This window comes from Pongo abelii, chromosome 11 (genome assembly GCF_028885655.2).
Source record: "Pongo abelii isolate AG06213 chromosome 11, NHGRI_mPonAbe1-v2.0_pri, whole genome shotgun sequence".
In the NCBI taxonomy this organism is placed as follows: domain Eukaryota; kingdom Metazoa; phylum Chordata; class Mammalia; order Primates; family Hominidae; genus Pongo; species Pongo abelii.
In genome coordinates this window covers 93,203,327-93,224,260 of record NC_071996.2, presented here as the reverse complement: position 1 = coordinate 93,224,260, position 20,934 = coordinate 93,203,327, and the positions used below count along the sequence as shown (strand labels likewise).

The 20,934-nt window shown below is 37.4% G+C and overlaps 1 protein-coding gene across 14 annotated transcripts in view; it reads left to right on the top strand.

The window, feature by feature from the left end:
* HIBCH (3-hydroxyisobutyryl-CoA hydrolase) overlaps nucleotides 1-20,934 on the top strand; it is a 136,061-nt gene that overhangs the window by 49,184 nt on the left and 65,943 nt on the right. For all 14 annotated transcript variants that reach the window (XR_008522600.1, XR_008522601.2, XR_010135870.1 and 11 more), the window contains 2 exon segments: nucleotides 9,564-9,642; nucleotides 19,220-19,365. Coding sequence is in view for 7 of the 14 variants with exons in the window: in XM_054548780.2 (XP_054404755.1) it covers nucleotides 9,564-9,642; nucleotides 19,220-19,365 (225 nt within the window). In the remaining 7 variants the exon portion in view is untranslated.

Here is a 20,934-nt window from a genome sequence, read left to right as displayed (position 1 = left end):
TTATACATACCCAATAGCAGGGTAAAAAAAACCTGTTTGGTGCTAATCTCTATGTGTTAGTCCATTAAAATACATTATTATATAATCAATATATTAGTACATATTAAGATGCAATATGAGCCCATTAATATGCGAAACATAGTAAAAAGTCTTTGTTTTTACTTTGCAGCCTGCTGTTCTGTTAATCTAATGCATGTGGTCCCAGAGATACATTAAGAAACTTATTTAATAGTCATAATAGTAACTTTTATGCCATAGTGAAAGCATGTGTGATGACAAATCTACTTGAATTTCTAACAAAAGAAATTGAAATGGTGCTATTTCAAAGCACCATTTATCCTGAGTGATAGCGATAGGCTATCACATATTCTCCAATACTGTGGTGCAGTGTTTATTCTGGGCAGGAGCTTACTCATTCTCTCTGGTTAGATTTAAATCCATGACTTTTTGTGTAAACATCAGTCACATCACCCCATTGTGTATCTTTCTGAGTTTGTTGTCTTCTTTACTGTGGTTATCAACCGTTTACTTTGGAATATTTACTTTTCAAGCACCAAGTTGAATTGTTTGCATGTGTCTGTGTTTATGCGTTGAGGGATTAATCTTGCCATTAATATAAATCATGGGTGGTTAACTATGCCGTAAAATAACCTTAAATATCTTTTTTTTTTTTTTTAAAAAAAGTGTAATAACTAAATTTATTTTTACTAGTACTTTTTTAAAATTTTATTTTACTTTAAATTCTGGGATACATGTGCAGAACGTCCAGGTATACATGTGCCATGGTGATATGCTGCACCTGTCAACCCGTCATCTAGGTTTTAAGCCCCGCATGTATTAGGTATTTGTCCTAATGCTCTGCCTCCCCTTGCTCCCCACCCGACAGGCCCCGGTGTGTGATGTTCCCCTCCCCGTGTCCATGTGTTCTCATTGTTCAGCTTCCACTTATGAGAACATACGTTTGATTTTCAGTACCTGTTAGTTTGCTGAGAATGATGGCTTGCAGCTTCATCCATGTCCCTGCAAAGGACATGAACTCATTGTTTTTTTTTATGGCTGCATAGTATTCCATGGTGTGTATGTGCCACATTTTCTTTATCCAGTCTGTCATTGATGGGCATCTGGGTTGGTTCCAACTCTTTGCTATTGTGAACAGTGCTGCAGTAAACATATGTGTGCATGTGTCTTTATAGTAGAATGATTTATAATCCTTTGGGTATATACCCAGTAATGGGATTGCTGGGTCAAATGGGGTTTCTGGTTCTAGATCCTTGAGGAATCACCAAACTGTCTTCCACAATGGTTGAACTAATTTACACTCCCACCAGCAGTGTAAAGCGTTCCCATTTTTCCACCGCCTTGCCAGCAGCTGTTGTTTCCTGACTTCTTAATAATCACCATTCTAACTGGTGTGAGATGGTATCTCATTGTGGTTTTGATTTGTATTTCTCTAATGACCAGTTATGATGAGCTTTTTTTCATATGTTTGTTGGCCACATAAATGTCTTCTTTCGAGAAGAGTCTGTTCATATCCTTCACTCACTTTTTGATTTTTTTTTCTTGTAAATTTGTTTCAGTTCCTTGTAGATTCTGGATATTAGACCTTTGTCAGATGGATAGCTTGCAAAAATTTTCTCTCATTCCGTAGGTTGCCTGTTCATGTTGATGACAGTTTCTTTTGCTGTGCAGAAGCTCTTTAGTTTGATTAGATCCCATTTGTCAATTTTGGCTTTTGTTGCCATTGCTTTTGGTGTTTTAGTCATGAAGTCTTTGCCGATGCCTGTGTCCTGAATGGTATTGCCTAGGTTTTCTTCTAGGGTTTTTATGGTTTTAGGTCTTACGTTTAAGTCTTTAATCCATCTTAAGTTAATTTTTGTATACGGTGTAAGGAGAGCGGTCCAGTTTCTGTTTTCTGTACATGGCTAACCAGTTTTCCCAGCACCATGTATTAAACAGGGAATCCTTTCCCCATTGCTTGTTTTTGTCAGGTTTCTCGAAAATTAGATGGTTTTAGATGTGTGGTGTTATTTCTGAGGGCTCTATCCTGTTCCATTGGTCTATATACCTCTTTTGGTACCAGTACCATGCTGTTTTGGTTACTTTAAATATCTTTATAATTATCAGTCTTTGAAAATTAATATTGGGCTACTCTGGGCACACTGCCTATGGGTTAGCCCTGCTCCACAAGGAGCAGTTAAAAAAAAATTGCTTTTTGTCTAGAATAGTAATATCTGGAAATATGGGAGCGAGTGCTGATTGCTAGTTGCAGATTAACGTATTTATATGTTTGAATGGATTTAATTGTCTTTTTAAAGTAATTATAATGAGGTGTTTTTTAAAGCCAAAAACAGAGCTGTGTCTGCTTTTTTCTCCTATTGGAACAGTCTGAAAACTCATCTAGCTAGGTTTCTTAATTAAAAAGTCAAGTCTTAGGTTGCCTAAATTTTGCCTTTAGGGATGCCAGAAACTTAAATAGGAAGTCATTTTTACAGCGACAGAGTAGGAGTTTGACTACATTGACATACTTTTTCCATTTTTGTTCAAATGTTATGCTTGTCCATATTGACATTGTTTATAGTGGATTATATTACTATGTGAAGATGATTGTTTAATAATAATACAGTTTAAAAACAGTGAATGTCAGAGTGCTTGGGACACCATAAATACAAGGCACAGAAGGGTTAAGACAGTGTACCACACTAACTAAAGGAAAGTGGTAGAACTTTTTAAATATCCAGTGATGTACATTTTATGGCAAAAACTTTTATTTGAGGTAGGACATACCATAATTGTAGAATGGTTAGATAGTACATTTAAATTTTAATGTCCTGTGAGTCTGTATCTATTGTGCCTTTAGTTGTGGTCTTTTCTCATATGTCTGATTATTTCTGAGTTATTTCTAATTGAGTATTTAAAATGCAGATATTTTTGAGTCCTAGGATGATATTCTCTCTCCAAAGAAGATGGACCTTTGTTTCTGGTAGGTGTTCAGGCTAAGGGCACTAGCAGTCCCAGATCATCTCAATCTAGTCAGGACTTCAGAGAATTTGAAGCTGGACTTAATTCGAGGTCATCCTAGAATGATGGCTTGAATCTAGGCTATCCTAGTTCCTGAGGTCCCCTTAGGGGCCCAACTTGGCAAGCCCTAAATTTCCATTTTTGCTTCGTTAGAAGATAAGGCTTACTTAGCTCAATCTGTTTCAAACTTTATTCAGCTTTTTACCATTTTAAGATCACTGACTATTGACTGTACTCAACTGCAGAAAGATACTTTATAAATACTTGTCTAAAAGCCTCGGTTTATAACTAAATATGAAGCTGAATTACTTAATGAGTTCCATAGTGAACAATATGGCACTAGTACTAAAACGGAGAAACTATAGGAACAAAGCTTTGCCTATCTGAAATAACTCTACTGGTATGATATTTTCAGACATTTAAAAATGACTAATCTTGGCAGGGTGCAGTGACTCACGCCTGTAATCCCAGCGCTTTGGGAGGCCAAGGTGGATGGATAACCTAAGGTCAGGCGTTCGAGACCAGCCTGACCAACATGGTGAAACTCCATCTCTACTAAAAATACAAAAATTAGCAGGGCATGGTGGCATGCGCCTGTAATCCCAGCTACTCAGGAGGCTGAGGCAGGAGAATTGCTTGAACCCAGGACACAGAGGTTGCAATGAGCCGAGGTCATGCCACTGCGCTCCAGCCTGGGTGACAGATGGAGATTCTGTCTCCAAAAAATGAAACAAAACAACAACAACAAAAAAGTCATGAGATTTATAGATGTTGTCTTCACCTCACTCTTCCCATCACCCCAGCCTCACCTAGAACATTCATACACTGTGGACAGAATTGGTCTTCTAAAAATAAAAAATAAAAATAATAAAAATAAAAATGACTAATCTTGGCCAGGTACAGTGGCTCATGCCTGTAATCCCAGCATTTTGGGAGGCCGAGGCATTTGGGTCACTTGAGGTCAGGAGTTTGAGACCAGCCTGGCCAACATGGTGAAACCCCATCTCTACTAAAAAAACAAAAACTAGCCCAGTGTGGTGGTGGGCACCTGAAGTCCCAGCTGCTCGGGAGGCTGAGGCAGGAGAGTTGCTTGAACTCAGGAGGCGGTGGTTGCAGTGAGCTGATACCGTGCCAGTGCACTGCAGCCTGGGCAACAAAGCAAGACTCCGTCTCAAAAAAATAAATTAATTAAAAATAAAAATGACTCATTTTGTGGCCAGGTGTGGTGGCTCACGGCTGTAATCCCAGCACTCTGGGAGGCCAAGGTGGGCACATCACCTGAGGCCTGGAGTTTGAGACCAGCCTGGCCAACATGGTGAAATCCCATCTCTACTAAAAATACCAAAAGTAGCTGGGTGTGGCAGTGCATATCTGTAGTCCCAGCTACTCCGGAGGCTGAGGCAGGAGAATCACTTGAGCCCAGGAGACTGAGGTTGCAGTGAGTAAAGATCATGCCACTGCACTCCAGCCTGGGCAACAGGGTGAGACTCTGGCTCAAAATAAATAAATAAAAATGACTAATCCTGTAAACAAGTAGAAAGCTCTAAAAGGGGAAATAGATACAACTACAATCATAAGAAATATTCGAACATATTTCTTTCAATAACAGATAAAACAGACATACTGAGTACATACATTTTCATGCACATATTTATACGCACATACATGATTTGAATGAAAATTTTTTAATAAGCTTGACCTAATGAACATGCACTCAGTAACTGCAGAATTCACTTTCATTTCATGTGTGTATGAAACACTTGCCAAAATAGGCCATGGAATTCATCTTAATATATTTTAAAGGATTAATCTTACAGAATGTATTATCTGTCCCCAGTGGAATTAAGGTTGCAATCCGTAATACAAAGATAATAGGGAAATCCCAAATGTTTGGAACATGAGCAGTAACCTTATATGACATCACAATGAAATGATCAAAATCCAAAAAAAAAAGAAATTTAAAATCAATAAACAGTAAATATCAAAGCTGAAAATTATTTTTATAGACTATTAAAATTGATAAATCCTTAGTGATAAGTTGATAAAGACAAAGATAAAAGCAAAGTATGTTACAAATACAGAAATGAAAAATAACACATCCCTATAAAACCCATAGCCATTAAAAATATTACAAGAGGATGTTATGTACAACTTTATGGTCATATATTTCAAAATTTTGATGAAATGGACAGATTATAATCCATAACTGTTAATGAAAGTAAATCTTTAAAAATCTTTTCACAAAGAAAATTTCAGTCCCAGGGGTTAGGGAGGGATTACTTAAATAATACACTAAATGTACCATAAGCAAAATGAACAAATTGTAATGTGTTAAGAATGAGAACTTCTATTCATTCCAAGACATCCTTGAAAGAGTGAAAGGCAAGCCACAGACTGAAAACATATTTGGTATACATCTGATAAGGGAATCTTGTCTAGAATATATAGAGAATTCTACCAATTCAAAAATCCAGTTAAAAAAAAAAAAAAAAGAGCAAAAGATTAGAACAGACGTTTCACAGCAAAAGATTAGAACAGACATTTCACAAAGAGGATACCCAGATAGCTAATAAACCTGAAAAACTCTCAACTGCATTAATCATCAAGGATATGCAAATTAAAACTTCAGTGAAATACTAACATATAGTCATTAGAATGGCTAAAATGTGAAAGACCTCTTGAAGTGTTGGTGAGGATGTAGAACAGCAAACCCATGTACAGCTAGTGGAGTAGAAATTGGTACTACCACTTAGGAAAATTGTTTTGATATATTTTAAAGTTGAATGAGTCAATACTTTTTTTTTTTTTTTTTTTTGAAACGGAGTCTTGCTCTGTCCTCCAGACTGGAGTGCAGCGGCACAATCTCGACTCACTGCAACCTCCACCTCCCAGGTTCAAGCAGTTCTCCTGCTTCAGCCTCCCGAGTAGCTAGGATTACAAGCGCATGACACCATGCCCGGCTAATTTTTGTTGTTTTAGTAGAGACAGGGTTTCACCATGTTGGCCAGGCTGACCTCGATCTCCTGATCTCAGGTGACCTGCCCACCTCGGCCTCCCAAAGTGCTGGGATTACAGGCATGACGTGAGCCACTGTACCTGGGTGATTAATACTCTTTGACCTGACACTTTTACTCCCTGATATATATCTGACCAAAATGTGTGCACTTATGCACCAAAACATATGCAGAAGAATGGCCACTGAATTGTTACTTGCAATAGCCAAAAACTGGAGACAACCCAAATAGCCATTAGGATTAACAGATTGTTTATTCATACGGTGCTATACAATGAAAAAGAACAAATTACTGCTATATGCAAGAACATAAAATCTCACAAACATAATGTTGACTGAAGTAAGATAGTAATATATATTCTGTGATTCTATTTATATCTAGATAAACCAGAAAAAACTCTAATCCTTTGTTAGAGGTCAAGATAGTAGCTACTTGAGGGATGGAGGGTGTAGTGACTGACAGGGTGCATAGCACAATTTCTGATAGTTTTTATCTGGGTTTTGGTTACATGGGTGTGTTCATTTGGGGATAATTCATTGAAACTATATGCTTGCGAACTTACTATTTGTGTACCTTTAGTGGATATTATACATCAAGAAAGTTTAAAAAAAAAAAAAAAAGCCTGTGTGGCTTACTGGAGGGGAAGTGAGAAACTGGGGAATGGTAGACTATAAAATCAGGAAGGTAGAAGGGGACCAGATCATATGGGACCGTATCAGCCATGATAATATTTTAGTGTGATGGGAAGTCACTGGGCGGGAGAATGATGTGATATGTTTTACATTTTAATAAGCGTGCTTTGACTGGTATAGAGATGATAGATTGTGGCAAGAATAGAAGCAAGATACACCAGCCTGGGCAAGAGAGGATAAAGGCTTCAAGTAGGGTTATAATAGTGTAGATGGTGAAAAGTGGCCCAGTCCAGGATATATTTTTAAGTTAGAGCTCTCAGGATAGTTCACAGATTACATTGTGGGGTAGAAAGGAAAGAAGGTAATGCTGAGATGTTTGGCCTGAGCAGCTGGGTGAATTGTGGTGCTGTTTACTGAGATGAAGACAGAAAGAGGAGCACACTTAAGGAGAAATCAAGAGATTTACTTTTGATGTGTGAAGGTTGAGATACTTATTAGACATTCAAGATGAGACGTTAAATAGCTGAGTAGAGAAATCAGGGATGGGGAAATAATTTATTAGTGTTTTAGGTGGTGCTTAAAATCCTAGGGCTGGAAGAGATCTCCTAGGGAGTGCATGTAGACAGGACAGAGTACAGTGGGATAGAGTGAAGTGGAGTAGAAGGATGATGTCTAATTATTGTGGCAGGTCAACACTTTGATATCAGGGAGAAATGAAAGAGCAACTAATGAGTTAGATTTTAAAGCAGGAGTGTATGGTGCCTCAGAGCCCAGTAAAGCATTTCATAAAGTAGGAATGAGCAACTGTCAAATATTACTGGGCTATTTAGCTAGTGTTCAGCTTGGTGAAAAATGAGATTTGACTACTGGGTTTGGTAGGTTTGGGGGAGAGATTTGAGGAGAGTTGGAATTGGAATAAAGTATTATATTTGGAGAATGAATCTGTATAACATTAGCTAATACAATAAAACTTGAAGACTTTGGAGCCTTTTTAGTCTAGCAAAGGAGTATCAGCTAAGATTAATGGTTAAATAAAATATAAAATCAAATTTCAGAAGTTAAGGGGCCTGCTTACAAGTAACCTATAATAGATTCTTTGATGTAAGATAGAAAAATTAGTTACGAATCTGCCATTAGGGTTTTACACCCCATTAGAAATGGTTCAGCATATTCCTAGTATCTTCAAGTGAAGTGGCTTGACTATTTTGAACCTTCATCTTTATTGAAAGGCTTTAAAATTGGCTCTTAATGATTCTTATGTCAGTGGTCTCTTATTCTGATAGTTTTTCATTAATAACTTTTTACTCAAATCTTGATGTCTTTTCTTTAATTCACTATTATCAGCCAATGCTGAAATAAAACATACTATGTAATATAAGATAACGAATGGAATCAATGAATCAGTTACCCCGCATGGATCTGTAGCTTCTATGTGAAGTAATATGGGGCTTTTAAGTTTCTTTTTCCATAGAGTTCAGGAGGTGGAGAGGGCCCTCTGCAGAGAATTTTGTCTGTTAGGTTGTTCCTTTGTAAAGGAATGAAGATTCCAGAAGATGTGATGGGAATGGCTAGTCAGGGATAGCAGTGATAGGAGGTTGTGTTGGGAGAAAAAGCACAGAACAGTATTGCAGTGAATATATACTGGGGGCCCAAAGACTTATGTTGTGTGATGCTGACGGCAGGATCTAGGTCTAGTTCTAACTGAAAATGTGGTGAAGAGTCATTTTAATTGGAAAGAACAGAGACTCACTCAAAAAGATCCACAAAAGAGAATGGGGCAGTTATTAGACAAGTTCAGGGACCTTAAGCCTTGCTTATGTTCCTGAAAATTGGACTGCAGGTGTGGGCTTAAGGCAAATTTAAGTTGTGTGTTTATTTTTCTATCTCTGCTTCTTTTTTATGTGTTTGTTTTGTCTTCTGTCTTGTACAGACTGCAGCATTCTCAGGGTTTTTTTCTTTTTTTTTTTTTTTTTTTTGTCTCTACCACATATAAAACCAGTTTTTACTTGGCTATCATGTCATCTTTAGCTCAAATGTCAGATGACCTTTAAGCTTCACTGCCTGTCATTGACTGACAACTGTGCACTGTGTTTTAGTTTAAGTACCTAAGAATAAGAACCTTACCTAATTCACCCCTGCCTCTTTGCTCCCCAGGCCTCTGAATTCTGGTTAGTCTGCATTGGCTGCCCTTGGGTCCATTGCCCATCCCTAGTTCAGCCCCTCCTGGGGAAAGGAAAAAAAGAGTCTCTGGGCAGAGCAGGTTCCTTTAGAGAAAAAACAGTGATTGAGCAGGCAGTGGCCTTCTCTAGTTTTTCTTCTTACCTTAGAAGTTTTATGATTAATTGAAATTGTAAAAGCTTAAAATTTTGGAGGAATGGCATGAAGCCCCCATGGCTAGTGGAACGAGTGTGGGAAGAGTGATGGGAGATAAAGTCAAAGAGGTCGGCTAGGCCAGGTGATATAGAGCCTTGCAGGCCATAGAATAGAGTGTGAATTTTATATATGTGTAGTTGTATATATTCTTATATATAAAATATGTATCAGATAAATATACACATTTGTTCAAATATAAGAAATACATAGGGAAAAAAATCGTAGGTTACTTACCAAATTGATAATAGCTATGTGTCTCTGTGGAGGAAGAGAATGACCAGACTAGGATGGGGGTGTGGTCAGACTTTATGTGTAAATGTTTAATAAAGGGGAATATAGTCATGTGCTGTTTGTGGAATTCAAAGTTAATTGAAAGAGGTGGGGACAACCTATTCCCTGAAGCAAGTTCCTGTGGAGTATAAAGATAATTTACTTGCTTTGTAATGTTTGTAAGTGTGTGAATTTATTTGTTTTTTAACAATATGTTTAATTCCCCCCCGCCTCTTTTTTTGCCTTTTTTCTCTAGGGAGTTGGTCTCTCAGTCCATGGGCAATTTCGAGTGGCTACAGAAAAATGTCTTTTTGCTATGCCAGAAACTGCAATAGGTAAACAGCCAGAATTTTTGTTATAATTACTTTTAGCATCATCTTCTTTTAATATGTTTCAGAGTTTACTGTTGTTGAAGGAATTGATGGAATCTTGTGTGAGATATAACAATGAAAGGATTTTAAAAAAGAAATTAAATAGGAAGATACTTGGAAGTCTGTATTAGCTCAATGATTGTATCTGAAAACACAAAACTGAGAACATTAAAGGAGACATTAACACACTATAAATAAAACATTAACACTATAGATAAAATATCATTAAGGGAATATATTTTTGCCTTTAGATCTGTGAAGTTTTGAGTTGTGATCAAAACTATCATATGACGCTTCTGAGTTAATTTTTGTATATGGTGAGGGGTGTGGATCACCTATGTAAGTCAAAGTTTATTTTGTATATGGAAATACAATCATTCCAGTACCAGCTGTTGAAAGGGTATTGTTTTGCTACTGAATTGCCTGTGTAGCTTTGTTATAGTTGTCTATAGATGTCAATCATGGTGCCAACACCATGTTGTCTTGGTTAGTGTTGCTTTATAGTAAGTCTTAAAATCAGGTAGTGATAATGTTCCACCTTTGTTCTTTGTATCTTACCGAGTTGCTTTGGCTATATAGGTTCTTTATATTTCCATATGTATTTTAGAGTTACTTGTCAATTTCAACAAAAAAGCCTGCAGATGAATTTAGAGAGAATTGACATCTTAACACTATCGAGTCTTTTCAGACCTGTGAGCAAGATATAATTCTTCATTTATGTAAGTGGTCTTTAATTTCTCTCAGCATGGATTTTTAGTTTTCAGTTTATAGCTCTTATCTTTTGTCATATTTATCCATAAGTATTTCATATTAATGATATTTTTGAAAAAACTTTCAGTTCTAATTGTTAGTTACCAGTCTAAAGAAATACAGTTGATTTTTGTATTTACCTTTATCATGCAGACTTACTAAACTCACTTATTAGTTTTAGTTGCTTTAGAATTGAATAGAATTCGATTCTACTTTACTGAAATTCCTAAAGAGACAATTATGTCATTTACAAGTAAGAGCAGTTTTACTTTTTCCTTTCCTTTTTCTAATCTGGATACCTTTTATTTCTTTCTCTTGCCCTATTGTGTAGAATAGAACTTCCAATAGAATGTTGAACAGAAATGGTGAGAGTGGACATTTTTTCCTTGTTCCTGATTTTAGGGGAAAGCATTTAGTCTTCTACCAATTAAGTTTGATGTTAAGGTATATATTTTTCATTTAAGATGAGGAACAAGACAATGATGCCTGCTCTCATCGTTTCTATTCAATACTGTATTGAAAGTCCTTGCCAGAGCAGTTAGGCAAGACAAAGAAATAAAAGGCATCCAAACAGGAAAAGCAGAGGTGAAACTGTCACTGCTGATGACATGCTCTTATATATATATGGAAAACTCCAACAGCTCCAACAAAAAACTGTTTGAACTAATAAATACAGTAAAGCTGTGGGATATAAAATGAACACATAAAAATCAGCATTTCTATACACTAACAACAAACTATTTGAAAAGTAAGAAAGCAATTTCATTTACAAAAAGCATCAAAAATAATAAAATACTTAGAAATAAATTTAACCAAGTAGGTAAAATCTGTATGGCAAAACCATATCTCTACAAAAATAACAAAAGGTAGCTGGACGTGGTGGCGTGTGCCTGTGGTTCCAGCTGCTCAGGAGGTGGAGATAAAAGGATGGCTTGAGCCCTGGAAGTAGAGGCTGCAGTGAGCTGAGATCACGCCACTGCACTGTAGCCTGGGCAATACAGCCAGACCGTGTCAGTCAGACACACACACACACACACGCACACACATCTGTATACGGAAAACTACAAAACTTTGATGAAAAAAATTGAAGAAGACACAAATAAATAAAAAGATATTCCATGTTCATGGATTGGAAGAATATTTTTTAAATGTTCATACTACCCAAAGTGATCTACAGATTCAGTGTAATCCCTATCAAAATCCCAATGTCAGTTTTCAAAAAAATAGAAAAAAAAATTCTAAAATTCATATGGAACCAAAGAAGACTGCAAATAGCCAAGATAATCTTAAGCAAAAAGAAAAAAGCTAGAGGCTTTGTACTGACTTCAAACACTATTGCAAAGCTTTAGTAATCAAAACAGCATAGTACTGGAATAAAAATGGATACATAGACCACTGGAAAAGAATAGCAAGCCTAGAGACAAATTCATATATTTGCAGTTAAGTGATTTTCAGGAAAGATGCCAAGAATACATAATGGTTGAAAGGACAGTCTCTTCAATAAATGATGTCAGAAAAACTGGGTATCCATATGCAGAAAAATGAAATTAGATCCATACCTCATATTATATTTTAGAAAAAAACCTCAAATGGATTAAAGATGTAGTCATACAACCTGAAACTGCAAAACCACTGGAAGAAAACATATGGGAAAATGACATGACATTAATCTGGTCAATAATTTTTTGGCTTTGACCCCAAAAGCTCAGGCAACAAAAACAAAAATATACAATTGTTGTTGTATATACAAATGTTGTTGAAGCCATCCAACATCCAGGCTACACTGATGCAAAGGGTGGCTCCCAAGGTCTGTGCATAGACAAATAAAATTATATCATGTAAAACACTTCTAGAAGCACAGCAAAGAAAACAATTAGCAGAGTGAAGAGGCAACCTATTCCAATCTCTGCTCGTTGCCTAGTTCCCAAGTCACTTCTACATTTCCAGTAGGAAATGGGCATTATAGCAATGCCCTACTTTTCTGGTACTGGTTTTCTGTATTAGTCCATTCTCACTTTGCTATAAAGAACTACCTGAGACTGGATAATTTATGAAGAAAAGAGGTTTAATTGGCTTACAGTTCCACAGGCTGTACAGAAGTGTGATTGGGGAGGTCTCCAGAAATTTACAATCATGGCCAAAGATGAAGGGGAAGCAAGTGCATCTTCACATGGCTGGCAGGAGAGTGAAGGGAGAAGTACTGCACACTTTAAAACAACCAGATATCATGAGAACTCACTCATTATTATGAGAACAGCAAGGGGGAAATCTGCCCCCATGACCCAATCACCTTCCACCAGGCCCCTCATCCAACACTGGGGATTACAATTCAACATGAGATTTGAGTGGGGACACAGAGCCAAACCATATCAGGGCCTTTCAAGGAATTTGTCAATTTGTTAGCATAAAGTTGTTCATAATTGCTTTTTTTGTATGTATTGCCTGAAGTTCATGTGTTGGAAACTTAATTCCCAACTCAGCAGTGTCGAGAGTTGGTACCACTAAGAGGTGACTGGTTCATGAGGGCTCTTCCAGTTTTTGCAGGTTAGTTCCCGATACAGGGATGACTTCAGCCCCCTTTCCTTCTGCTCTCTTGTCCTATCTCACCCTTGCCTTTTGCCATGGGATGATGCACAAAGAAGGCCCTCGTGTGATGTTGGCACCATGATATTGGACTTCCCAGCCTCCAGAACTGTGAGAAATAATTTTTTTTTCTAACTTACCCCAGTCTGTGGTATTCTGTCATAGCAACACAAAATGGACTTAAGACAATAATATTCCTGTATTATCTTTTTAATATCTGTAGACTCCTTAATGATTTCTGGCTCTCTTATTCTTGATATTGGTCATTGTGTCTTCTCTTTTTTTTTCCCTGATCAATCTAGTTAGAGGTTTATTAATTTTATTGATCTTAAACAGATTTTTGTTTTCATTTATTTTTTATTTTGCTGATTTCTGCTCCAGTATTCATTCCTCCTTTCTTCTGCTTATTTTAGATTTTGTTTGCTCTTCTTTCACTTCCTCAGGTGAAACCTGAGTTCACTTGTATGAGATGTGGATATGGAATTCGATTCTACTCTGGTTTTTAATTTCAGTAATTTAAAGATGTTACTACACTGTCGTCTCATTGAATTTCCTACAGAAAGTCTTCTCTCTTCCTTATTTTTGTTCCTGTGTCTTTTTATTTTCTCTGGCTGCTCTTAAGATTTTCTCTTGATCACATGTTTCAAGTCATTTGATTATGATGTGCTTTGGTGCGCTTCATATTTCTAATGCTTGTGGTTATTGAGCTACTTAGGTTTATAACTTCTGTCAAATTTGGAAAATTTTCTGCCATTATTTCTACAAATATTTTTTTCCACCCATTCCCTTTTCAGGAATTCTGGTCATACTTCTGTAAGGCTCACTTATGCTTCATTCATTAAAAACATTTTTTTTCTCTCTTTCATTTTAGATAGTTTCGGTTCCTGTGTCCTTAAGTTCATTAATCTTCTCTTCTACAAGATCTAATCTGCCCTTAATCTCATCCAGGTATTTTTCAGCTTATACATTCATTTCAATTTTCATCTCTGGAAGTATGATTTGGTTCTTCTTCTAAAAAGAAAAATTTTCTGTGTCTCTAACTTCTTGAATATATAGGTTATGTTTGTGATAACTGTTAATGTTTTTGTCTGCTAGTTCTTACATTTATGTCAGTTCTTATTTTTTTAAATCACCTCTTTATGGTTAGTATTTTCCTGCATCTTTAGATAGCTGGTAAATTTTTATTGAATTGTAGATATTGTAAACTTTACTTTGTTGGGTGCTGGATATTTTTGTATTCTTTTAAGTATTTTTGAGATTTCTTCTGAGATGAATTTAAATTCCTGGGAAACATCTTAATATTTTCAAGTGTTATAAGATTTATTATTAATTTTTTTTTTTTTTTTTTTTTTTTTTTTTTTGCAGAATTGGAGCAATGCTCCAACTAGGGCTAATTATTTCCCACTACTGGGGCAAGATCTTGCTTTGTGTTCTGCACAGTGCCCCGTGACGTCAGTCATGAGTTTTTCTAGTCCAGGTGGGTGGGGAACATGCTGTTTTTAGTCCTGTGTGGGTTCCCAGTACTGTTCTCTATAATCATTTTCTGTGATTCTTTCCTTAGTCTCATGTAGTGATATGGTTAGGCGTTATGTCCTCACCCAAATCTCATCTTGAATTGTAATCCCCGTAATCCCCATGTGTCCAGGGAGAGATCTGGTAGGAGATGATTGGATCATGGACACAGTGTCTCCCTTGCTGTTCTCATGATAGTGAGTTCTTACGAGAGCTGATGGTTTTATAAGGGGCTCTTCCCCCTTTGCTCCTCACTGTTTTTTCTCCTGCTGCCATGTGAGAAGGTCCAAGCTTGCTTTGCCTTCTGCCATGATTGTAAGTTTCCTGAGGCCTCCTTAGCCATTTGGACCTATGAGTCAATTAAACCTCTTTCCTTTATAAATTACTTAGTCTCGGGCAGTGTGAAAACTGACTAATCATGTAGTTTCTTGACAGACACACACACACACACACACACACACACACACACACTCTCTCTCTCTCTCTCTCTCTCGCTCTCCATTCCTAAGCTAAGTATTTAAAAGAGACACCCTGCAGATCTCCAGAGCTTTCTCTCTGCAGCTCTCTCCGCTCTGGTACTTTGTTCTGGGACTCTGTTCTGGGAATTCTAGCTATCTTGGTTTCCCTAGACTCTTAGCTTCATCTTCTCAAGTGAGGGACTATGCTGGGCCTGGGAACTCACTCAAGGCATGAAGTTGGAGCTGTTCTAGGATTTACCTTGCTTGTTTTCTGATATTCAGAGACCACTTTTCTTTATTGCTTGATGTTCAGTGTGTTGAAAACACTATTGATCCGTATATTGTGTCTGTTTTTATAGTTGTTTCAGGTAGGGGGATAAGTCTGGTTCCTGTTACTCTATCTTGTCCAAAGTGTAAGTCTCCCAGATGGCTACTTTAAATTGGTTGATTAAAGATGCTCTCAGAGGAGTTGTCCCTTAAGCTGAGATTTGAATAACAAGAGTCAGCTACATGAAGAACTGAGAGCAGAATATTGTGGCATTGAGAAAAGTTAGCTCAAGACCCTTAGGTAAGAATGAACTTGGCCTGTTAAAGGAACCAAATGGAGGCAATCTGTGTCTGAATCGAGGGCAGGAGTGATGTAACATGCTCTCAAAAGGGTACATGGGGGCCTCTGGTGAAGAGTTAAGATTTAAACCTAAATATGGGAAGTTGTGGAAGAGTATAAAGCAGGCAATGAAATAATCTAGTTTATATTTATATTTTAGTACCATGATTCTGGCTGCTTTGAGGATAATGGATTGTAGGGGTAGCAGAGTAGAAGCAGTGAGATTGGATAATAGATTATTACATTAGTCGAGAGCTACACTGTCCAATACTGTATAGCCACTAGCCACAAGTGGCTTTTAAAATTTTAATATAAATTAATTAAATTTAAAGAAAACAAATTCAGTTCCTCAGTCACACCAGCTACATTTCAGGTGTTTAATAGCTATATATGGCTAGTGGCTGTCTTATTGGACAGCAGAAATTATAGATTTCATCATTGTAGAAAGTTTTGTTGGACAGCACAGTCTGGAGAGATTTTGGCTTTGGAGTAGTTTGGAGGTATAGAGTTGAATAGAGTGAACAGATTTGAAACATGTTTTGGGCTTAACTGACTTGTTGGTATGATGAATCAGGAATAACTCCAAGGTATTTAGCTTGTGCTACTTGATGGATGAGGCTGATGAGGGAAGGAGCAGTGTAGCTGGATGTTTGTGAATCAGTAGTTCTACTTTTGCCATGTTAAATGTGAGATACTTATTATCCATGTGGTTCTGTTTAGGTGGCAGATCTAAGAGTTCAGTATTCATGAGAGAAGGCATGAGTGATTTCTCAGCATATTAGACTTTTAGGGCTGCATAACAAAATACCACAAACTTGGTGGCTTAAACAGTAGAAATTTTTTTTCTCACAGCTTTGGAGACTGAAAGGGTGAGATCAAGGTGTCAGCAGATGGTTCTCCTGAGCCCTCTCTCTGTGGCTTATAGACTGCTGCCTTCTTGCTCTGTCCTCAATATGGCCTTTTCTCTGTTCACATGCATCCCTGGTGTTTCTTCCTCCTCTTATAAGGACACCAGTCCTGCTGGATTAGGACCCCACCCTTACGACCTCACTTAACCTTAATTACCTCTTCAAAGGCTCTGCTTCCAAATGCAGTTACATTGAGGGTTGGGGCTTCAACACAGGACTTTTTGGAAGGACACAATGCAGTCCATAGCAGGGAGTAATCAGCATATAGATATTATCTAAAGTCATAGGAGTTAAGGAAAATGTGTATATAGGAAAGAGGAGGTAGCCTAATATGGAGCTTAGGCACAGTGAGCAAGAGGTCAGGCAGAGGAGGTGGTGTCTGCAAGGGAGACTGGAAAGAAGCAGAATTGGGGGAAGGGGGAAAAAAGAGAATGTGGTACCCTGGAAGAGAAGAACGTGTTGTCAGGATGGAGGGTTTTTCCACTTGGGCAGCATGCTGCTGAGGCTCTGGGGCAGGAAGGAGTGTAGAATGTTAGGGGACTGAAAGAAGACCAGAGTGGCTGGAGTATAGGGAGTGAGTAGTAAGAGATGTAGTGGAAAAAGTGGTAAGGGGCCTTGAAGACTTTGATAAAGGTGTTTGTTTTAATCCAGGAGAAATAGGCAGCCATGGGAGGGTTTTAACCAGTGGAATGCAAGACTCTGGTAAGGATTTGTGTTTTTAAAAGATCACTTTGGCTATTGTGTGGAGAACAGTTTAGAGGGGAAATCAGTAAGATGTGGTCACTGATGGGGATTAAGGGGATGGTGCGAGAAGGTGTCAAAGCTGGATACTTGCACCCTTTATTGAGGTAGGTGATGCTGGAGGAAGATTGCGGGAATGGTGCGGGGAGGTTATGAGTTTAACTTGAGACCTAGCTAGTTTGAGATACTAAGAGATATTTCTGTTTACAGGAGCATCATGCTTTTTCTTTTAAGTCTAGAACCTTTTTGTAAAGTAGAACTGGAGAGAATTTTAGTGCTTGCATTTTTATCCGAACATAATTAAAGGAAACTTTAGAACAGATACATGAGTTATAAAACTAGAGGGTCACAATTGTTTAAGATCTTAAACATCCAAAGGAGTGTGCTGGTAATTAGTTGTATATATGCTATTTTCTTTATTTTATTATTATTATTGTTTTTATTTGAGGTGGAGTCTTGCTCTGTTGCCCAGGCTGGAGTGCAGTGGTGTTAGCTCACTGCAACCTCTGCCTCCCGGGTTCAAGCAATTCCCCTGCCTCAGCCTCACCAGTAGCTGGGATTACAGGCATGTGCCACCATGCTCGGCTAATTTTTGTAATTTTAGTAGAGACGGGGTTTCACTATGTTGGCCAGGCTAGTCTTGAACTCCTGACCTCAGGTGATCTGCCTGTCTTCGCCTCCCAAAGTGCTGAGATTACAGGCGTGAGCCACTGCGCCTAGCCTTATATGCTATTTTAAGTTGTTACCCGTAGAGAATTTTTAAATACTGATGGTTAAGAAAAGCATAATGCAAGAAAAGCATAAATGCAAATGATTTTATTAGGTATAAACCTGTTCATTTAGTAGGACTCATGGTTATTGCATCAATATTTAAACATCTTGAATATTAGATAATTGACTAAGGTTGGGACATGATTTAAATGGTAATTTTGCTATAATAGGCCATAGGTTATGTATTTTTTTTTTCCTGTGCTGATTTGGAAATAAATTTTTTTGGAATTTTTACCTATTTTGGAGATTCTCCAAAAGTGAATCAGTGGTAAGAAAATTTAGGTAACATTGAGTACTTCTAATATACAAAACATTGTGTCATCAAATACTTTACTGACTTCTATAGAAATGAGACATGGGACTGTAAACTAGTTCAACCCTTGTGGAAGTCAGTGTGGCGATTCCTCAGGGATCTAGAACTAGAAATTCCATTTGACCCAGCCATCCCATTACTGGGTATATACCCAAAGGACTATAAGTCATGCTGCTATAAAGACACATGCACACGTATGTTTATTGCGGCATTATTCATAATAGCAAAGACTTGGAACCAACCCAAATGTCCAATGATGATAGACTGGATTAAGAAAATGTGGCACATATACACCATGGAATACTATGCAGCCATAAAAAATGATGAGTTCATGTCCTTTGTAGGGACATGGATGAAATTGGAAATCATCGTTCTCAGTAAACTATCACAAGAACAAGAAACCAAAAACCGCATATTCTCACTCGTAGGTGGGAATTGAACAATGAGAACACATGGACACAGGAAGGGGAACATCACACTCTGGGGACTGTTGTGGGGTAGGGGGAGGGGGGAGGGATAGCACTGGGAGATATACCTAATGCTAGATGACGAGTTAGTGGGTGCAGCGCACCAGCATGGCACGTGTATACATATGTAACTAACCTGCACATTGTGCACATGTACCCTAAAACCTAAAGTATAATAATAATAAATAAATAAATAAATTTAAAAAAAAAAAGAAATGAGACATGAAGGTTTTGAAAAATATCCAAGTTAGCACAGTTTATAGCAAGTCTTTTGTGATATTGATTGTAGTGTATAGTACTTAGTTTAATAATATTTGTAATGTATATTCAAGCTCCAGAGAGAAATGGTTTGTGTGATGTACAGCAAAGAGGTTATATTTATCTTTTTCATTTGAATCACCATTATCTCTTTTTGTTACATTTAATTACAGGACTGTTCCCTGATGTGGGTGGAGGTTATTTCTTGCCACGACTCCAAGGAAAACTTGGTTACTTCCTTGCATTAACAGGATTCAGACTAAAAGGAAGAGATGTGTACAGAGCGGGAATTGCTACACACTTTGTAGATTCTGAAAAGGTACTTTTTCGGATGTTTGCATTTTACATTGTTGGAATAACAACACAAAATAGTGCGTGGGAAGGTACAATGGGTGGTTGAGATCCACAGACTTCTGGTGAAATCGTGGTGTGAATCCTGGACCTATTAGTTTATAGCTGTGTTACCTTGGAGAAAGTGCGTAAGCTCTCTAATTCTGTTTCCTCATATGCAAACTGGAGATAATGATACCTGGATTCAGGGTTGGCACCTTCAGTGAGTATTTTTAAGTGAACAATTAGAGTCTCTTAAAAAAAAAAGTCATGCCTACCTTAAGAAAGTCTAATGTGTACAAATCTAAATTTATATATAAAAAGATAGCCTTTTATTTTATGAGGACATTTTGAAGGCTTCTTTTGATTATGAGTTTCCCTAGTGCATTGAAAGTAATTGCATTTGACTTTTCTAAAAACACATCTGTTACAAGGAACACATGTTACTTATCTTTGCTCTTTTTTTTTTTTTTTTTTTAAACAATGGGGCAGATTTTCTCAGCACAGGATAACGTAGTGGAAAAGAATATATAGATAGTTTGAGTTTAAGTCTTAACTGGAACTTAGCCTCTTTTGCCCCCCATTTTCCCGTCTGCAGAATGGAGATGACACTATTACATAGTAGTTGAAACTCCTTGTGTTACATGTGACAGAAGACCCAGTTCAAGGTAGTTTTGCCTCAGAATACCCAGCAAGAGACTTAGGATGTATTTTGCTTCACCTGGCTTGATTCACTCTGACTGGACTGGCTTATCTCATTCCTGAACCGTATGATTAGGTAGAATATACCAACTGGCCTATCCTAGGTAATGCACACTCTATCCTTGGATCTGTGGGGTAAAGTCAGCTTTCAAGGAAGCACATGGTCATCAGATGAATAGCTGATCTTAAGGGAAGGGTGTTTTAGGATACGGCAAGGAAAGCTATAAAAATTAAATTAGAAAATGTATGTTGCATGCTTAGCCCAGTAACTGACAAATAGTAAACACTCAAAATTTAACTATTATTAATATTTTTAATGCAGTTTTATATTTTTAGAGGTGACCAGATTTTTCATTGAGAGTCTCTTTTATATTATAAAGGATGGCCCTTTTTATCCTCATATCTGTAACATTCTTCTGTTTTGGGTAAGGATGCCAGAGATTATACTGACAGTTGGACTATCATGTGAGTTCCCCCAAGGACGTTTTACAAATGATGATGATTTATTCTCACACGTCCACTTTGGCCGTTGAAGTAAAATAGCTGGATAGCATAAAAATGTACTGTATGGTCACTAATAGAATTCTCTTCACAAACTTTATAAATTGGCTGTGGAAATTTTTATGTTGATGAGCTTTGGTCTTGTTTCTCACACTGGTACAGATTCTGTAAAATGTATGAAGCATACAAAATTGAACAGAGACACTGTTATGAAGGCTTTCTATCATGTTTGGCCAAAGATTCAGATCTTTCTCCTTGTTGTAGGCATCTTCAGTCACATTGAGTAATCTCATGCTTCCCTTGAGCTATAACAGGAAGGAAACATGGGCATGCGATTATCCTGTCTAGAAGGGAC